The sequence below is a fragment of the Acinonyx jubatus genome, chromosome D2, assembly GCF_027475565.1.
Source record: "Acinonyx jubatus isolate Ajub_Pintada_27869175 chromosome D2, VMU_Ajub_asm_v1.0, whole genome shotgun sequence".
Lineage (NCBI taxonomy): Eukaryota > Metazoa > Chordata > Mammalia > Carnivora > Felidae > Acinonyx > Acinonyx jubatus.
In genome coordinates, this window is record NC_069393.1 from 75,739,250 (window position 1) to 75,754,481 (window position 15,232).

The 15,232-nt window shown below is 48.2% G+C and overlaps 1 protein-coding gene across 10 annotated transcripts in view; it reads right to left on the reverse strand.

The window, feature by feature from the left end:
* Nucleotides 1–735: 735 nt before the first annotated feature.
* Nucleotides 736–15,232, reverse strand: part of FGFR2 (fibroblast growth factor receptor 2) — a 107,942-nt gene continuing 93,445 nt past the window's right edge. For all 10 annotated transcript variants that reach the window (XM_027063267.2, XM_053207798.1, XM_053207797.1 and 7 more), the window contains 5 exons: nt 10,567–10,689; nt 9,699–9,769; nt 7,358–7,495; nt 5,615–5,720; nt 736–2,441 (listed from right to left, as the gene is read on the reverse strand). In XM_027063267.2, coding sequence (XP_026919068.1) covers nt 2,277–2,441; nt 5,615–5,720; nt 7,358–7,495; nt 9,699–9,769; nt 10,567–10,689 — 603 coding nt within the window. In that variant the 3' untranslated portion in view covers nt 736–2,276. The remainder of the gene's footprint in view (nt 2,442–5,614; nt 5,721–7,357; nt 7,496–9,698; nt 9,770–10,566; nt 10,690–15,232) is intronic.

The following is a 15,232-nucleotide window of genomic DNA, read 5'->3' on the forward strand; positions in this document are numbered from 1 at the left end:
AGATAGCCGGTAAGACCCTCGGTCCACTAATGGCCTCAAACACAATGAAGGCCCCAAACATGGCACTTTTCCACCATAAGGCTCCGAGAGCATGGCTGAAGTTTGGGAGAAGTCAGACTAGTTTTGTCTCCCTTTCCTGCTACGGAGGCTGGCAGGCAGGTGTAATGAGAGCTTGAGTCATAGAATTTGCACGTTATTAGCAGGAAGAACACCATTTCCCTCTTCAGATTCTTGGTGGCATGGAAATAGGTCAAATCATTTTAAGATTTGTTCAGGCTATCTTTTTGAAATGCTGAAGCAAATTCTCCTCTCCGTACATCGTGGGGAAGCCAGCCTAAGAGGTTTCAAGGTCCCTCCCCAGGGTCCCTATCTTCTGAATACGTCTTTCAGCACCTGTCATCCTTACAACACCACGTCCCTGTTTGCAAAGCTCTCACCCATGCCATCCCCCGTTTGCTCTTCTGGGAGAAACTAGGGCCCACAAAGCTACAAGGACATCTTTGGGGCCCTAAGAAGCAACAGAGCCAGAACATAAACCAACTTCCCCTGATTTTCCACGGGATCCACCGGTCTCAGGGTCCCAGGTTCTGCTGGTCTCAGCCAACCCCTCTGATAATTCATCACCGCTTTGTAGCCAACAACGAGCCTTCCCGGCTCTGGCTTTCGTGCAATCCCACCGAACAGCACCGAGTCGACACCCCTCCAAGCACAGGAAACCATTTGGTGAGACAAGAGTATTAAAAAAATAAGCTGCATGACATTTATTTTGTCTTGTTAACATTAATATCTGTAGAAACATTTTTATTGTCAGTATAAAAATTAACAGGCTTTATTAAATACTTTCTCCAATTCCGTAACAAATAGAATCAGTGTAATCTGCATTCATGTTGCATGGTTATAGCAAAGTGAGTAGGTGTTTCCAAAGCAAAACACGATACTTGAAGACAGAACCAACAACACGGCGACATCGTGTCTTGACACGGGTATCAGGCTGGATCTTTCCGCGAGGTCCTGCCAGAACTACACGGAAGCAATCCCTTAAAAAGATGGAAGTATCCCCCAAACTATCAGCAGAACAACTCAATGTTCAATTTCTACGATGAGATGTTAAGACTCTAAAAGGCTGCTCTAACGCCAATGAATCTGGAAGCCATTATCAAAATTCACCGAAGAGAATACAGGCTAATCTGATTAACGTGCGACTCAGGCAGAAGTCCAGCTGCCGGAGAGAAGTACATTCTGCTATCAGCTCGACTAAGGTCCATCCTTGAGGGATGGATTAAGGCATCTTTTTAAGAGAGCGCTGGTACCATTTGTCTTGGGAAGTCCAGTTACATGATCCACGGGCCCAGTGACAGGGCTGCACAGCAAAACAAAATACTTTCCTATTAATGGGGTTCGCTTACTATCGGCATTTTGGTGGTTTAAGAACAATCATCTGACAGCAGAGTTTAAACAAATAAATCAAAACTTCATTTTCCCCAAATTAGTCATATTCGGTAAATATTTCTCTTGTCAGAGAATCTGACAACTAGTTAAGTCCAAGCAAGAGATTAACTAGTCCGATGCGCTGCCTGCATAGAAATGCCACTTAAATTACAAAGAAACAAAAACACAAAACTATAAATGATTAATTGTTTTGTATATTACCAATTCATTAATAAATTAATGCTATACCATTTTCCCTGAAAGCAAAAGTATCCTTCCACCTCTGCTCGGTGAAAATTAAGAAATTCTGTGTAAGAACAGCATTTATTTAGCAAATAGCTATTAAAAAAAGAGACCAATTTTTCTAGGTGCATTGGGACATCCATTTAAAATCAATACAAAAAATAATTCCTTGTAAATATATAATATATATTTATACATAATTTGAATATATTTACATACACCCAGCACCTATATACTGCAATTGTGCTCTGTAAGTGTGTGCTGACATATATTTTCTCCAATTATTACAAAATTCACAAGGCAGGCAGAACATACGTTTGCCTTGAGTCCAACTGGTCCACAGCCAGTACCCACAGTGGGTCATGGGCGCGTGGTGGCCCATGGACAAGTCGATTGCCCCAGAAACATTCTTCTTCTCCTGGTGAAGGTTACAAGTTTTCAACTGTATACACTCTTTACACGTGTGCCGATTACTTTTCTAATTATTTACTCCTCTGATCCATATATACAAGTGGAGACAGCAAGCTCCCGGGGGCGTGGCCTCCCTGCTCAGCGTGGCTAGGTTCTCGGTGCCGTCCTGTCTGGGGACAGAAGGACAAGCCCGTTCATGTTTTAACACTGCCGTTTACATGTGGATACTGAGGAAGGCATGGTTCGTAAGGCATGGGGTCCGGAGAGAAAACAGAATCGTCTCCTGAAGAACAAGAACTCCTTGTGTCAGGGTAACTAGGTGAATACTGTTCGAGAGGCTGACTGAGGTCCAAGTATTCCTGAAAGAAGGGAAGAGAGACGTTTTATTTCATCTTGGGTCAGGATAACAAGGTGAATACGGTTCGAGAGGTTGACTGAGGTCCAAGTATTCCTGAAAGAAGGGAAGAGAAGACTTTTATTTCACACGCAGTCTCTCGAGACGCGATAGCGGGGACAGGACAGGGGTGCCCCTTGAAGATTCCAGAGATCCAGCCCCCACCCGGGTCCCACCAAGACCTCCTCGAGACCCCAACTAGGTTTACTCCAGGCTGCCCTCGACTTTTCTCTCACAACCCATCGTGACTGAACTATGGGCCAGCAGGGAACGTCCAAACCCAGCTGATAAGAAGGAGGTGCCGACCGGTCAATTCCACTCGCACAGACCCCAGGCGAGCGGCTGGCTATGTGCCTCCTCGAGACAGAGCACCCGGGTCAAATTCGAGCCCCGGCAAAATGACAAAAACATAATGTGCTGTGGACTCCTGGGACCCCTTTAAATAGCTGAGACCATGAATATTTATTTTACGAATTACATTTCACTACTGCAGTTTCTAGGATCATTTGAGGGGAATATGTCTCCCTTCAGCGGGTAATTTCACAGATGTAATCATCACTCTCAGAAGCCCTCTGAGTTGAAAATGTAAACAGGTTCAGAAAAGGCTCGGATAGACTCGTGCATGTTCAGTCCATAATGGACTGTTAAAGAAAAGTTTGAAATTCAAAAAGGGCTCTTCTGAGCTCCCCGGGCGAGCCAGGATAACATTTCCTCCGACTTATGGTAGGCTCTGAGTCCACTGCCTGGTCTTGTATGGCCCATGAGCGAAAAATGGCTTTTTAACATTTTTCAATGGTGGGGGGGGGGGGGGAGGGGGCGGCGGAAATCAAAAGACGAATAGTATCTCACAGCATTAAAATGATATAAAATGACATAAAATTCACCTAAAATTTCAATGTTAGGGTCCATCAAGTTTTATCCGGAAGACAGACACTCATTTACGCATCGTCCGTAAGTGCTTTCTCACCCTGATGGTAGGACTGAATATTGCCAACAGAGACCGTCTGGCTCACGATGATGACAATATTTACTATCTGGCCCTTTACTGACGAGGTTTGCAGACCCCTGTTCTACGAACTATGGGAAGATTTCTAAACGGGGAAAACAGCCGGGCCTCGCTGCCCCCGCTTGGCTCACACACTGGGGCCGTTGTGCTCACACCCCCCAAGCCAGTGACATTCCAGGACAGGCGGTTTTGCTGAGGGGAGACAAAAAGTGCAGACCACAGCACAACCAGCCCCCGTGTTATCAGAAAAGAGCCCACAGAATGTTGGTGACTATACATTTTAAAAGACAAAAAAAAAAAAAAAATTTTAAATTAAAAAAAAAAAATAAACCGCTATAATTCATCACCAGGGTTGGCAAGAAAAGAACCCCCATCCGAGAGTGGGGGATGTGTAAGTTCCAACAACATCAGCATTAACCGCACAACTGGAAACAAACACACCCACCACATCAAAAGAGAACTTTTTGCTTACAATGATAAAAATGAAATTTTGTCCTAAATGGAACCATTTTTCTCCAGCATATGGTAATGATTTTCAGAAGGAAAGAAACTTCGATTTTTATATCCGTTAGACAATATGGCATTCTGCTTTATTTTAGGATGCTAGATGTAAATTTCAGCATGAATGGGCCCGCTTTAAATATAAATATATAAATAAAGTAGCACGGAGCATGGACGCAGGACCATTAAAATGGAACATTAGTGCTGTCCCAGTTGCTACATGCAGCCATAAATGTTCAGATCTGATAGGGAAAAAAATAGGAATATCAGTGGAATCCAAGTCTAGGGTTAAAGGAACTTACACTAGAAACAACAATTTTGGCAGGAGAAGAAAGTTGCTTTTTTTTCCCCCCCTTGAACTATTCCTTTCCTTTCAACTTCTGAAGGTCAGCTGTGTTCATTTAAATGCAATCTCTCCTTTTATCAGCTACAGTTAGACGCACAAGATAATGTTGCTGGCTTAAGGCTTCGGATTATTTCTTTTTTGAAAAAATCATTCCCATACTATTAAATGTATTATTTAAAAATACGTTAAATGTATTATTTTTATTTAAGCAATTTTAAGCTTTCGTTGCTGCTGGTAAGACAACTGTGGGTTTGGGGGAGGTTTTTTTTCTCGTTCGGAGGGAAGACTGCTCTCTGTACCCTCACTGAATGTCTCCAATTTGTTCATGAACAGTTTTTTCGTGGGGGGTTTTCTGGCCTGGCTGGGTTTTATGCTCTCTCCTGCTCAGATCATACATTTTCCACAACCATACAGATCACTCTCTGTCTGCATGCTGAAGCAGGCACTGCCCGGACTGGATTCGGACAGTGAGGGGTGTTTCTTTTACTGGTACAGACTAGAAATATTTTATAGAAAAAATATTTTGACAAAAAATACAAGTTTTCACTTAAAAAAAATTGCAAACCGAAGGGGCGCCTGGGTGGCTCAGTCGGTCAAGCATCCGCCTTCGGCTCAGGTCATGATCTCACGGTCCGTGAGTTCGAGCCCTGCGTCCGGCTCTGTGCTGACGGCTCAGGGCCTGGAGCCTGCTTTGGGTTCTGTGTCTCTCCATCTCTCGGCCCCTCCCCTTCCCATGCTCTATGTCTCTCTGTCTCTCAATAATAAATAAACGTTAAAAAAATTAAAAAAAAAAATCACAAGTCGCCCGTTATAGGAAAACTGTGTGGGCATTCACACACCCGGGGATAGAGGCCACAGGCCATTGGCGGACAGGGTCACGGCGGACAGGGACAGGGGCGTGTGTTGTGCGGGAACTCAGATGGCAGTCCACTGCTTCCAAGGGAGCCCATCGGCGGCTCCTCCACTAACGACTAGGGTGCGGAGTCCAACTGGCCCACGCACCCTCCCATGCAAGCCCAAAGGCCGTCGCCGGACGTTTCTCTCCCCTCCCCCCTCTCCTACCCACCACCCCAGAGCCAGAGAGGCACAGCCTCGCGGAGGGTCCGGTTGCGTGAGTCCGCTCTGAGAAAACTCAGGACTCAGGAGGCACAGAGATTTTGACTCTGTCTGAGCCCCGTGGGAAAACGATCGACCACAGCGCAGCCTCCTGCGGGCGAGGTTGCGTTGAAAGCGCCTCACCGGCCTCCCAAGAAAGGGCTGCGGGCTCCTGGAAGGGGGTTCTTACCTCGTTGGTGGTGAGAGTGAGAATTCGGTCCAAGTCTTCCACCAACTGTTTGAACGTCGGCCTCTGTGAGGGCACGGCGTGCCAACAATCCCTCATCATCATATACCTGGGGAAACGGATTTCCTGGTGAATGCATTCTGTACGTACTAGGCGCCCGGCTAGAAGCCAGCTTTAAGAGGCGCTATGGAGACACGTCCGAAGTGATGACAATGGATCAGAACTTTCCAGATGAGAAGGCAATTCTCTGCACTCCCCCCCCCCCGCCCCCACCAAATTCACCTCTTGGTTCCTCTGAAACCAAGCGCTCTGAGCTACAAAAACATCACTTTACCCAAAATGTCTCAGAACAGTGTCTATGCCACGAAGACAGACCTCTGTCGAGATGCCTTCACTGCCGGGTTCTGCGCTCCTGTGACGGTGACACCCCATGGGCGTATCACACCTTCAAGGGCACTTTGGGACGTGGCAGGAAAAGCCTTATTATGGGACCAGGTCTCCAGTCTGTCCCCGGCAACCCCCTCCCGCCCCCACCCCCTGCCTGGACCAGAGCAACTACACGGAGAATCTTCTCTCTCACGCTTCGGGTTTTAATGACTGTCGAGGACAAAGCTTCCTCAGATTTTGTTTGTTTGTTTGTTTTAAATGAAGTCTGAAAACCACAACTTTAAGGTAAGGTTTTTATGAATTAATCTGCCATCACTGGGCTGCACGTTAACTTCCTGATTAACTCTTGGACAGGCCCAGGGTCCCAGGCCTTATCTTGATTATGGGTTTCGACAGACCCTCTATAGTAGAAAAAGCAATAGGAATGACAGGCAGCACAATAAATACCTTTATATAATATACTATAAAATGTGGCCATTCATCAGATGTCCACTGTGCAGTGAAAAGTACTCATGGGATTACGGATATAAAATCCCCATGAAACGATACACAATAGACCACAGTCTCTGGGACAATCACTCTTCTCAGTTAACCCTGGGGGGTTGGGAAGAGAGAGCCTCCTTTTCAAAGCACTGATTCTACTGCACAGGACACATGTCACAAACACAACATAATTCCACTTGAAGTGTGGGCTAGGTTTTTCTAGAAACCAGCTCATGGTTTTCCAGTCAGACCTGGGGCTCCAAGGGTGGCACCTGGACAAATTTTTAATTCTCTGTGCTAAACCGTGGGTGGGACACAGGTCACCAGACACGAGTCTGCTCCAAGGAAATGGGGGCCCATGTCAATCGTAAGGGCAATCTCCAGCAGTCACAAAGCTGTGGAAACACCCATTCCCCCTGGCTGTGCTGGAGGCCGGCGCACGCAGTGAAGAAAAGCTATCCTGGCCTTTAATCCCCCACTCCGTGTGGGCAGCCCCACGGCTTTCCAGCTTGTATATGAGAAAAGGCCAGGCGTATCTCTCCCTGTCTCTCTGAGAGACAACGACAGGACATAGCACAGTGGTCCAGGAAGATCACTCTACAAAGGTAGGAGCCCTCGGCCCGCAAGCCTGATGCCCTCTGTGATTTAAAGCTCACTCCATACACGTCAATGTGCTTTCTTTGGGACAGTCATGGCTGTCAGTGTGGCTATCTACTGCAGTTCTGGGGTTGAGCCCAGAAAGTTCCAGCAGTAACTCTTCTTAGAGTATGTACAGAAAACCAGGGGCCTTAGAAAACCTGAAGTAAGTCAGGAGAAGGGTTCCTGGCATGGAGGGGGGCGGGTCGACACAGCGTCAAGAGAGACAATGGCTCTTACAGTTCATTGGTGCAGTTTGCCGGCTTGTCCATCCTGTGTCCTTCCTTCAGCAGCTTAAAAAGTTCCTCCACCGGAATCCCTGGGTAGGGTGAACCTCCCAAAGTGAAGATCTCCCACATTAACACCCCGAAGGACCAACTGCAAAGGAGAGAGAAAACACGGTTATTACTAACCCACCTGAATCGCAAAAACCCTCAACGTGCCCGGTTAAGAAAATAAACACCCACTCACTTCTCATGTTCAAAGACAAATGACCCGAGCCCTCCTGAAGTTCATCCTACATGTTCCTTCCTGCCCCGAAGAAGCATCCCCAAGTGATGATGATGTGAGGGATGTTCTCAAGGAATTTTCCATCAACAGACAACACGCGAGTGATGGTAAACCATCACTTTTTTTTTTTCTTTTTGGTGGAGCTTTGGGGTGGTTGGGTTTTGATTCCATCCCTCTCAAGTGAAGTTGTTCATGTTAAATGCGGTGTTCGCATGTGAGGATCTCGACTCGGAAGCGGCAAAGCTCTTCATGCTGCCGTCCGGCTCTTCCGTCAGCCCATGTGCCTGACCCCCCAGCAGGAGCAGTTGACAGAATAAGGCCAGCAAGCCAATGCTGGAGGTAACAGCTGCCCAGCGCAGCCAGTGGGGCATCTGAGGGCACAAACGGTTCCTGATTTACTAAGGTCATGAAAGGAAGTTAGCATCAGGCTGGGGTTAGGATGCAGGAATCCTGGGGTGTCTGGGTGGCTCAGGTGGTGAAGCGCCTGGTTCTTGATTTCAGCTCAGGTCATGATCTCGCAGTTCATGAGATCTAGCCCCCCATCAGGCTCCAGGCTGCCGGCTCGGAGACTGCTTGGGATTTTCGCTCTCTCTCTCTCTTTCTGCTCCTCCCCCTCTCTCTTGCTCGCTCTCAAAATACATAAACATTTAAAGAAAATAAAGGGGAGGGGGGCGCCTGGGTGGCTCAGTCGGTTAAGCCTCTGACTTCAGCTCAGGTCATGATCTCACCGTTCCTGAGTTCGAGCCCCACATGGGGCTCTGTGCTGACAGCTCAGAGCCTGGAGGCTGCTTCAGATTCTGTGTCTCCCTCTCTCTCTGCCCCTCCCCTGCTTGTGCGCTCGCTCTCTCTCTCTCTCTCTCTCTCGCTCTCAAAACTAAAGAAACATTAAAAAAAAAAAACTTGAATAAAAAAAAAAGGTTGGAGGAATCCTAGGCCCGAGACGAGTTTCCCACAAGAGAATCTGAAAACAACTCGCAAGGTACCATGTGCACCTGACCTTGCGGAGACCCACGGCTGGACTTTCTGGGCCCCCTTCAGGATGTTGACAATTCCTGGCAGAATCGAGCTGAGATTCCTGCATTTACCTTTGTCACTGTGGCTCTGGAAACACACCCCTACTGACTCTATCCGGAGGAGTTTCAGGTTTGGGGTGAGAAACGAAAACTCTCCCCGGTTCTGTGCAGAGCAAGAGTGGCACCCCCACGCAGGCAGCTGGCTCCCTGCAAACACGGGCCCCCGGCACCTTCTTTCTGGGACTGTGCTGGCAGGGAATCAACACCCACCCCGGGGGTCTTCCTGCTCCCACAAATAAAAAGAACTCCACTGATTCCAGCTTTTTATTTTGGACGAATTCTAGACTCACGGGACCTTGGGGAAAACAGTACCGAGAGATGCTCTGTAACCTTCCACCCAGCGTCCCACCACGGGAACATCGTTCGACCTCATTTCCAAACCTAAAAGTCGACAACATCAGTTGGGAGCCCGACCCTGACAGTACTTTTAGGTGTTACCATCACGGACATAGTATAGAACGTTCACTCTGTTTCTCTAACGTTCTCAAGGGTGCTAAGACAAGGTCTGATTTTTTTTTCAAAGGGTACACAGAGCCATCAGGCCCCGTGGAAATCACCAGAGCAGACCGTGCCCCACTCAGCATTTCTCTGTCGGGGCAAAGCTGGGATGGGGGGGGGAAGTATGGTAGATGACCATCGAGTAGGAAAAGTTTCAAAATTCCTTCTTTCAGGGAGCAAAGAACATGCCACCAGTTTGGCAAATTCGATAGCGGCTTTGAGGCCGCACATCCGTGAATAAGTTGGGGGGCAGGGGGCACTTCCGCTCTGGCCAGAGGTGGCTTTGCGGTGCGCCTCCCGTGTGCGCTTTGAAGCTGGGCAGATTAGTAACACGGCATTGGTCACCAGCCTACCATAAAATCCGTCCTTTCTAAGGCCGGCTCCTGTACCTTCCAGAAACGTGTGAGATACGGCAGGCACCAAAGACTCAAGAGAGGTGAACACAGTGTTTTTTGCAACGCAACCCAATGGCGAGAAGCCAGAGAAAAGGAGTTACTTACACGTCACTCTGGTGGGTGTACACTCGATCGAAAAGGGCTTCTGGAGCCATCCACTTGACTGGAAGTCGCCCCTGCAAGTGTAGGAAAAAAAATGTAAGAGCCACTCTCTTAAACCCAATTTACTTTAGCAAGCTCAGCAGGCTGTGCCTCACTGAAGAGCGGATGCTAATGATTTTCACTGGTCAGTCAGGAGAGCAGAAGGAATCCGCTCCAACAGGGCCTGGATAGAACGTGCAAGGTGCAGATTTGGGAGCATGAATAAAATGCCATTTCTCTGGATTCTCATGACCATCTCTCTCCCTAGCACACAGACACATCCTGACCACCTTCTAGGCAAAAATTAACCTAGAAACTCCCAAGCTCTAGTCTTTGCTAGGGAAGTTCTTGACCCAAGAAGCTGCTGGTTATTCACCTTTACTAAAGGTATCTTAAATATAGCTTAAATTTACTTCTTGAGAAATTGGTCAAGAGTAAAGCAAAAGATGGGGTGCCTGAGTGGCTCGGTCGGTTAAGTGTCTGAGTTCAGCTCAGGTCATGATCCTGAGGTCTGTGAGTTCGAGCCCCACATCGGGCTCTGGGCTGACAGCTCAGAGTCTGGAGCCTGCTTCAGAATCTGTGTCTCCCTCTCTCTCTCTGCCATACCCCTGCTTGCTTCAGAATCTGTGTCTCCCTCTCTCTCTCTGCCATACCCCTACTTGCTCGCTCGCTCGCTCTCTCTCAAAAATAAATAAACATTAAAAAAAAAAGAGTAAAGCAAAAGAACAGGGATGAAGGGCAGAGGAATGAGCATCTATCATCTTTCATCTAGAACATTCCGTGCCACCCCCACGCCCCCCTTCCTTCCACCACATCATTGCCACTGACTTACGTTTGTGGTCTTTTTGTAATAGTCTATATTGTTGATATCTCTGGCCAGTCCAAAGTCTGCTATTTTCATCACATTGTTTTCTGTTACCAAAACATTTCTGGCGGCTAAATCTCGATGAATGCACTGAAACCAAGAAAGAACTCATTTCAAAATGTTTCAAGAATAAAGAGAAAACATACTTCTTAGGATGCAGAGAGGAAATACATCATAAATCAAAAATTGGTTATTTCTTTTCTAATTAAAATAACTAGGGGCACCTGGGTGGCTCAGTCGGTTAAGCGTCTGACTTGGGCTCAGGTCACGATCTCGTGGTTCGTGGGTTCGAGCCCTGCGTCAGGCTCTGTGCGGACAGCTGTTTCAGATTCTGTGTCTCCCTGTCTCTCCCCTGCTCGAGCTCTATCTCTCAAAAATAAGCAAACATTAAAAAAAAATTAAAAACAAAACTAAAAAACCAAGGCCCCAGTCATTTTGAAGAGTAAAGATACACCAAGGACCAACACTGGTGTCCTTCATACGAGATCTGTAACTAGATTATTCTGAAATCTTTTATCTCAACACTTGCTCTCCCTCCCTTTACAGACAAACTCAGAAGAGCTAGTTAACCTCCAAAACCACATCATCCTTACCTCCTGGTCAGTCCGCAAACATTGTTTCCATCCCCACACCTCTGAAAGTCGATGGAGGAACCTTTTGTCAGACCAAAGTGAGTTCTTCTAACCCCTCAATTCTTCCCTCTGCAGCTCTGGACACTGTTGATTTCATGCTCCTTTCAGAAACGCACCCCCACCCCCCTTGAGTGCGACCCCATCCCTCCCTTGGCTCACTCTCTTAACCTAGCTTCCTCTCTTCCCCAGGTCCCTGAAAACTGGGGAAATGTCCCATTAATTTTGTGTATTTCCACATACCCCAGGGCTTCTATTGTTAGATACATACAAAAGATTTGCAAATTCCTACCTCTTTCCTGACCTCTCTCTCCTGGGACCCTCCTTGTTATCTTCCACAGGCTATGCAACATTTCCGCACTAACATCTCTCTGGTACCTCCAATTCAAGGTCTCGGCTCTCTCTCAGAGATACACCCCAGAATTCTTTGCACCCTCCTCCCAAGTTCTATTGACATCGACCCCCAAATGCCTCTGCCCTTTGTTCACTCTGCTCTATCCCCACTACTAACCACTTAGCCCAGGACGTCACCACTGCTCACTCCATCCCCGTGGATGCCACACTGCCCCTGACGGGTCTCCAAGCTTCCAAACTCAGCCTTACACACCTGCTAAGCTTCCCACAAGTTGCATTTCTCAAAGTACTAACCACGTCCTTTCCCGGCGTAGATCATGACTAACGCCTGTCTGTCCATGTCCCAGAAGACACCAGCCCACACAAAGGGTCCAACCTATGCCTGTCACCTGCCTGGCGGCAGGGCGGAATGTTGAAATGCTCGCTATACAGGGCGGCTAATTTCTAGTTCTGAAACAAACTCGCTCTTCGGTCTTGGGTCTAGAGATCATTAATTCCCATTTTTCCTTTCTACAAATGATATACTTTTGCAAGCTGTTCTAAACATTTCAATTACACTTCAGCATAGTAAGATTTCATCATGATACATGGTAATTAGAATCCCAAATCATCACCCCCTATTTTTTGGAAAAGGCAAGGTATAAAGAGGTGAACAAATATCCCTTTCAAACGCTTTTACACGGGCTCCTGGCAAAGTTAATGACCAGAAGAAGGAGGGTCCTATCAGGCCACTTGACAAAGGCGAAATGGGGCTCTTTGCAGACAGGTGCTCCGCGAAATGGCCAGTATAGAGAAGCCAGCCAAGCTCTCTCTGAAGAATAAATCGGGAATTCTCTTTTCCTGCCCACCGCCCGACAATTCCTGGTTTTTAGATGCTTCTGTGGCCCCCTAGATGCGCAAACACCAGAAAAGGGAAAGCAGAAAAACCCCACAAGTTAGTATGCCTGTGCCTGGCCAGAATGGAAGCAGGAAACGTGAGAGCTCGCAGAAGCCGTCTGGGGACCAGGCCGGGGTGGGAGCCATGTTCCTAGTTTGGAGGCCTCTTCAGATTGAACTTCCAAGCCCTTGGCCAAACTCTCCCGGCGGCGTGCTCCCCGCCGACACAAGCTCTGTGCATTTGGCAAGCCGTGCGGCCAGAAGAATCTGGATTCCCACACGCTGGGCTCCCACCACACATTAGGGTTCGACTCAGAGACGCCACGACAGTGGCCTCCATCATCATCTGGGCGAGAGCCAGAACCTAGCACCTATCTCCCACATCCCACGATGCTACCAAACACTCCCGGCCACCCTCTGGGCTGTAACGCCCACCCTCTGGGCTGAACAGTAAGAGACTTGGAACCAACACGCCAGGAAAAGAAAATAATTAACATCGAGCCAAATTCCCATCATCTGCAGAAATCGGGAGTTGTTTTCCAGTGCAGCGCTGATCATTTACGTAACTAGGGCCCTCAGACCATTTGGTATTCCATTTCTTAAGTAAGCAGAGATCAACGGGTCACTAAGGGAAGAAAGACTAACATCCTTACGACCCAGCCTGCGTAATGGGTGCCTCTGCACGGCTGACCTAATTAAATGCCCGTGGCAACCTAGGAGATGGGTATGATTACACCCATTTTACAGATGGGAAAGCTGGTGCTTGCTTTAAAAAAAACAAAACCGGGGCGTCTGGGTGGCTCAGTTGGTTCAGCGTCTGACTTCGGCTCACGTCATGATCTTGTGGTTCGTGGGTTCGAGCCCCACATCGGGCTCTGTGCTGACAGCTCAGAGCCTGTAGCCTGCTCCGGATTCTGTGTCTCCCCCTCTCTTTGCCCCTCCCCTGCTCATGCTCTGTCTCTCTCTGTCTCTCAAAAATAAATAAATGTTAAAAAAGAAAAAAATTTTTTAAAAATTAAAAAACCAAAAGCAAACACCCACTCAGGCTTAACACATGGGAGTAAGTTTAACTGGTTTGGGGATTTGGTAAGAAGAAAAGTTAGTGGCCTCTGAACTAGAAACAGCACAACTTTCATAATTTGTACAAGGCTCAAATACCCCATATTACCTAGTTGTATTCCGTGTACATCACGGTGCTTCTTTACCTGCCAACTGCCTAGTTCCCCACCAACACACACACACACACACACACACACACACACACACGCACACACATCGGAAAGCGGCTCAAGGACAGGCCCTACAAGTTCATCTCTGTATCCCCAGCACTGAGCACAGGGCCTGACCCAGTAAATGTTTACTGAGGCGAATTCATAATTGCATTCCATCAGTAATGAGCCAGAGAGCTCACTCAACAGTTCCTTAAGCTGGCCTCCAGTAAGCTCACTGCTAGCGGCCATGAGGCATGCGTATGGGCAGGCCAGGATCTGGCCCTTTCCCTGCTTCTTCCCCTCCACTGTCAGGAAAAAGCCCTCCATTTCTGGAAGCAGTCTCTGCTCAAGGGGACCATTCTTTTTTTTTTTTTTTTTTTTTAACATTTATTTATTTTTGAGACAGAGAGAGACAGAGCATGAACAGAGGAGGGTCAGAGAGAGAGGGAGACACAGAATCTGAAGCAGGGTCCAGGCTCTGAGCTGTCAGCACAGAGCCCGACACGGGGCTCGAACTCACGCACCGCGAGATCGTGACCTGAGCCGAAGTCGGACGATTAACCGACTGAACCACCCAGGCGCCCCTCAAGGGGACCATTCTTAAGATCTTCATCGACCACCAGCTTCATATCGGTTCTAGGGCTTTAACTGCAGAGGATCCTCAGCTAAGGGAACCCCGCAAGGCCCTATCAGGACACAGCTCTGTCCCTTCTAGCCCACCCTGTTCGAGTGGTCCTCCCCTCCATCCAGAGTGAAGCAGGGATTCCCTGAGAGAGCAGGGGAGTCTGGGGAGCGGGGTGGGTGAGGAATGAACCACAGGGCCAGGTCTGGGACCAGCCACTTTTCTCTGTGGACCTAGGCGTCCCCATGTTGGAAATACAGAAAATGACTTAGACATACCTGCCTGCCCAAAGGCTTCCTGGTACCTCCTAACAGTCCTCGCTTATCCTAAAATCACACCTATCCCAGAGCTGTTCTGAGGTTATGGATGATACTGTATGTAAAAGGCTTGTCCTGTGCCTGGCAGATGTTAAGTTCTCAAAAACAGGTAGTAATTAATCACGGCGAGAATCGCTATTATCACAACCCCATTGACAAGGGCATTTTCGGTCTTCATCCTAAAATGTATTCACTTGCCCCCTTTCACAAAGTTCACCTGACTCTTGGTTCCTTCTCTACTACACTGAACAGAGGAGGAAGGATGTCCGAGTCCTCAGCTGGGAGCAGGGGCGGATCCCCGCGGGCTCCATGAGCCTGGTGCAAGGCGCATCCTCCTCTCCTGTTCCAAGCAGAAGAACACCCCACCTTTCTGAAACCCCTCCTGTGACCTCTGTACACCACACCCTGCCTTTCCTCCCGACCTGAGTCCCCTCAGCCTCTACTGCCATCGGGTGCTTTGAGCCAAGCTCCAGATTTGAGAGTTTTTTCTACTGCCCCTCTGCTCCGCCTCTCCCTGCCTAGATGCCCACCCGTGCCTTGAAACTACACGTCCTTTGCTGGCTGCCGAGGTCCCAGCCCAGTCCCCAGAACTAAGCTCTGGCCTGCAACTTCCTGCTCGACAGC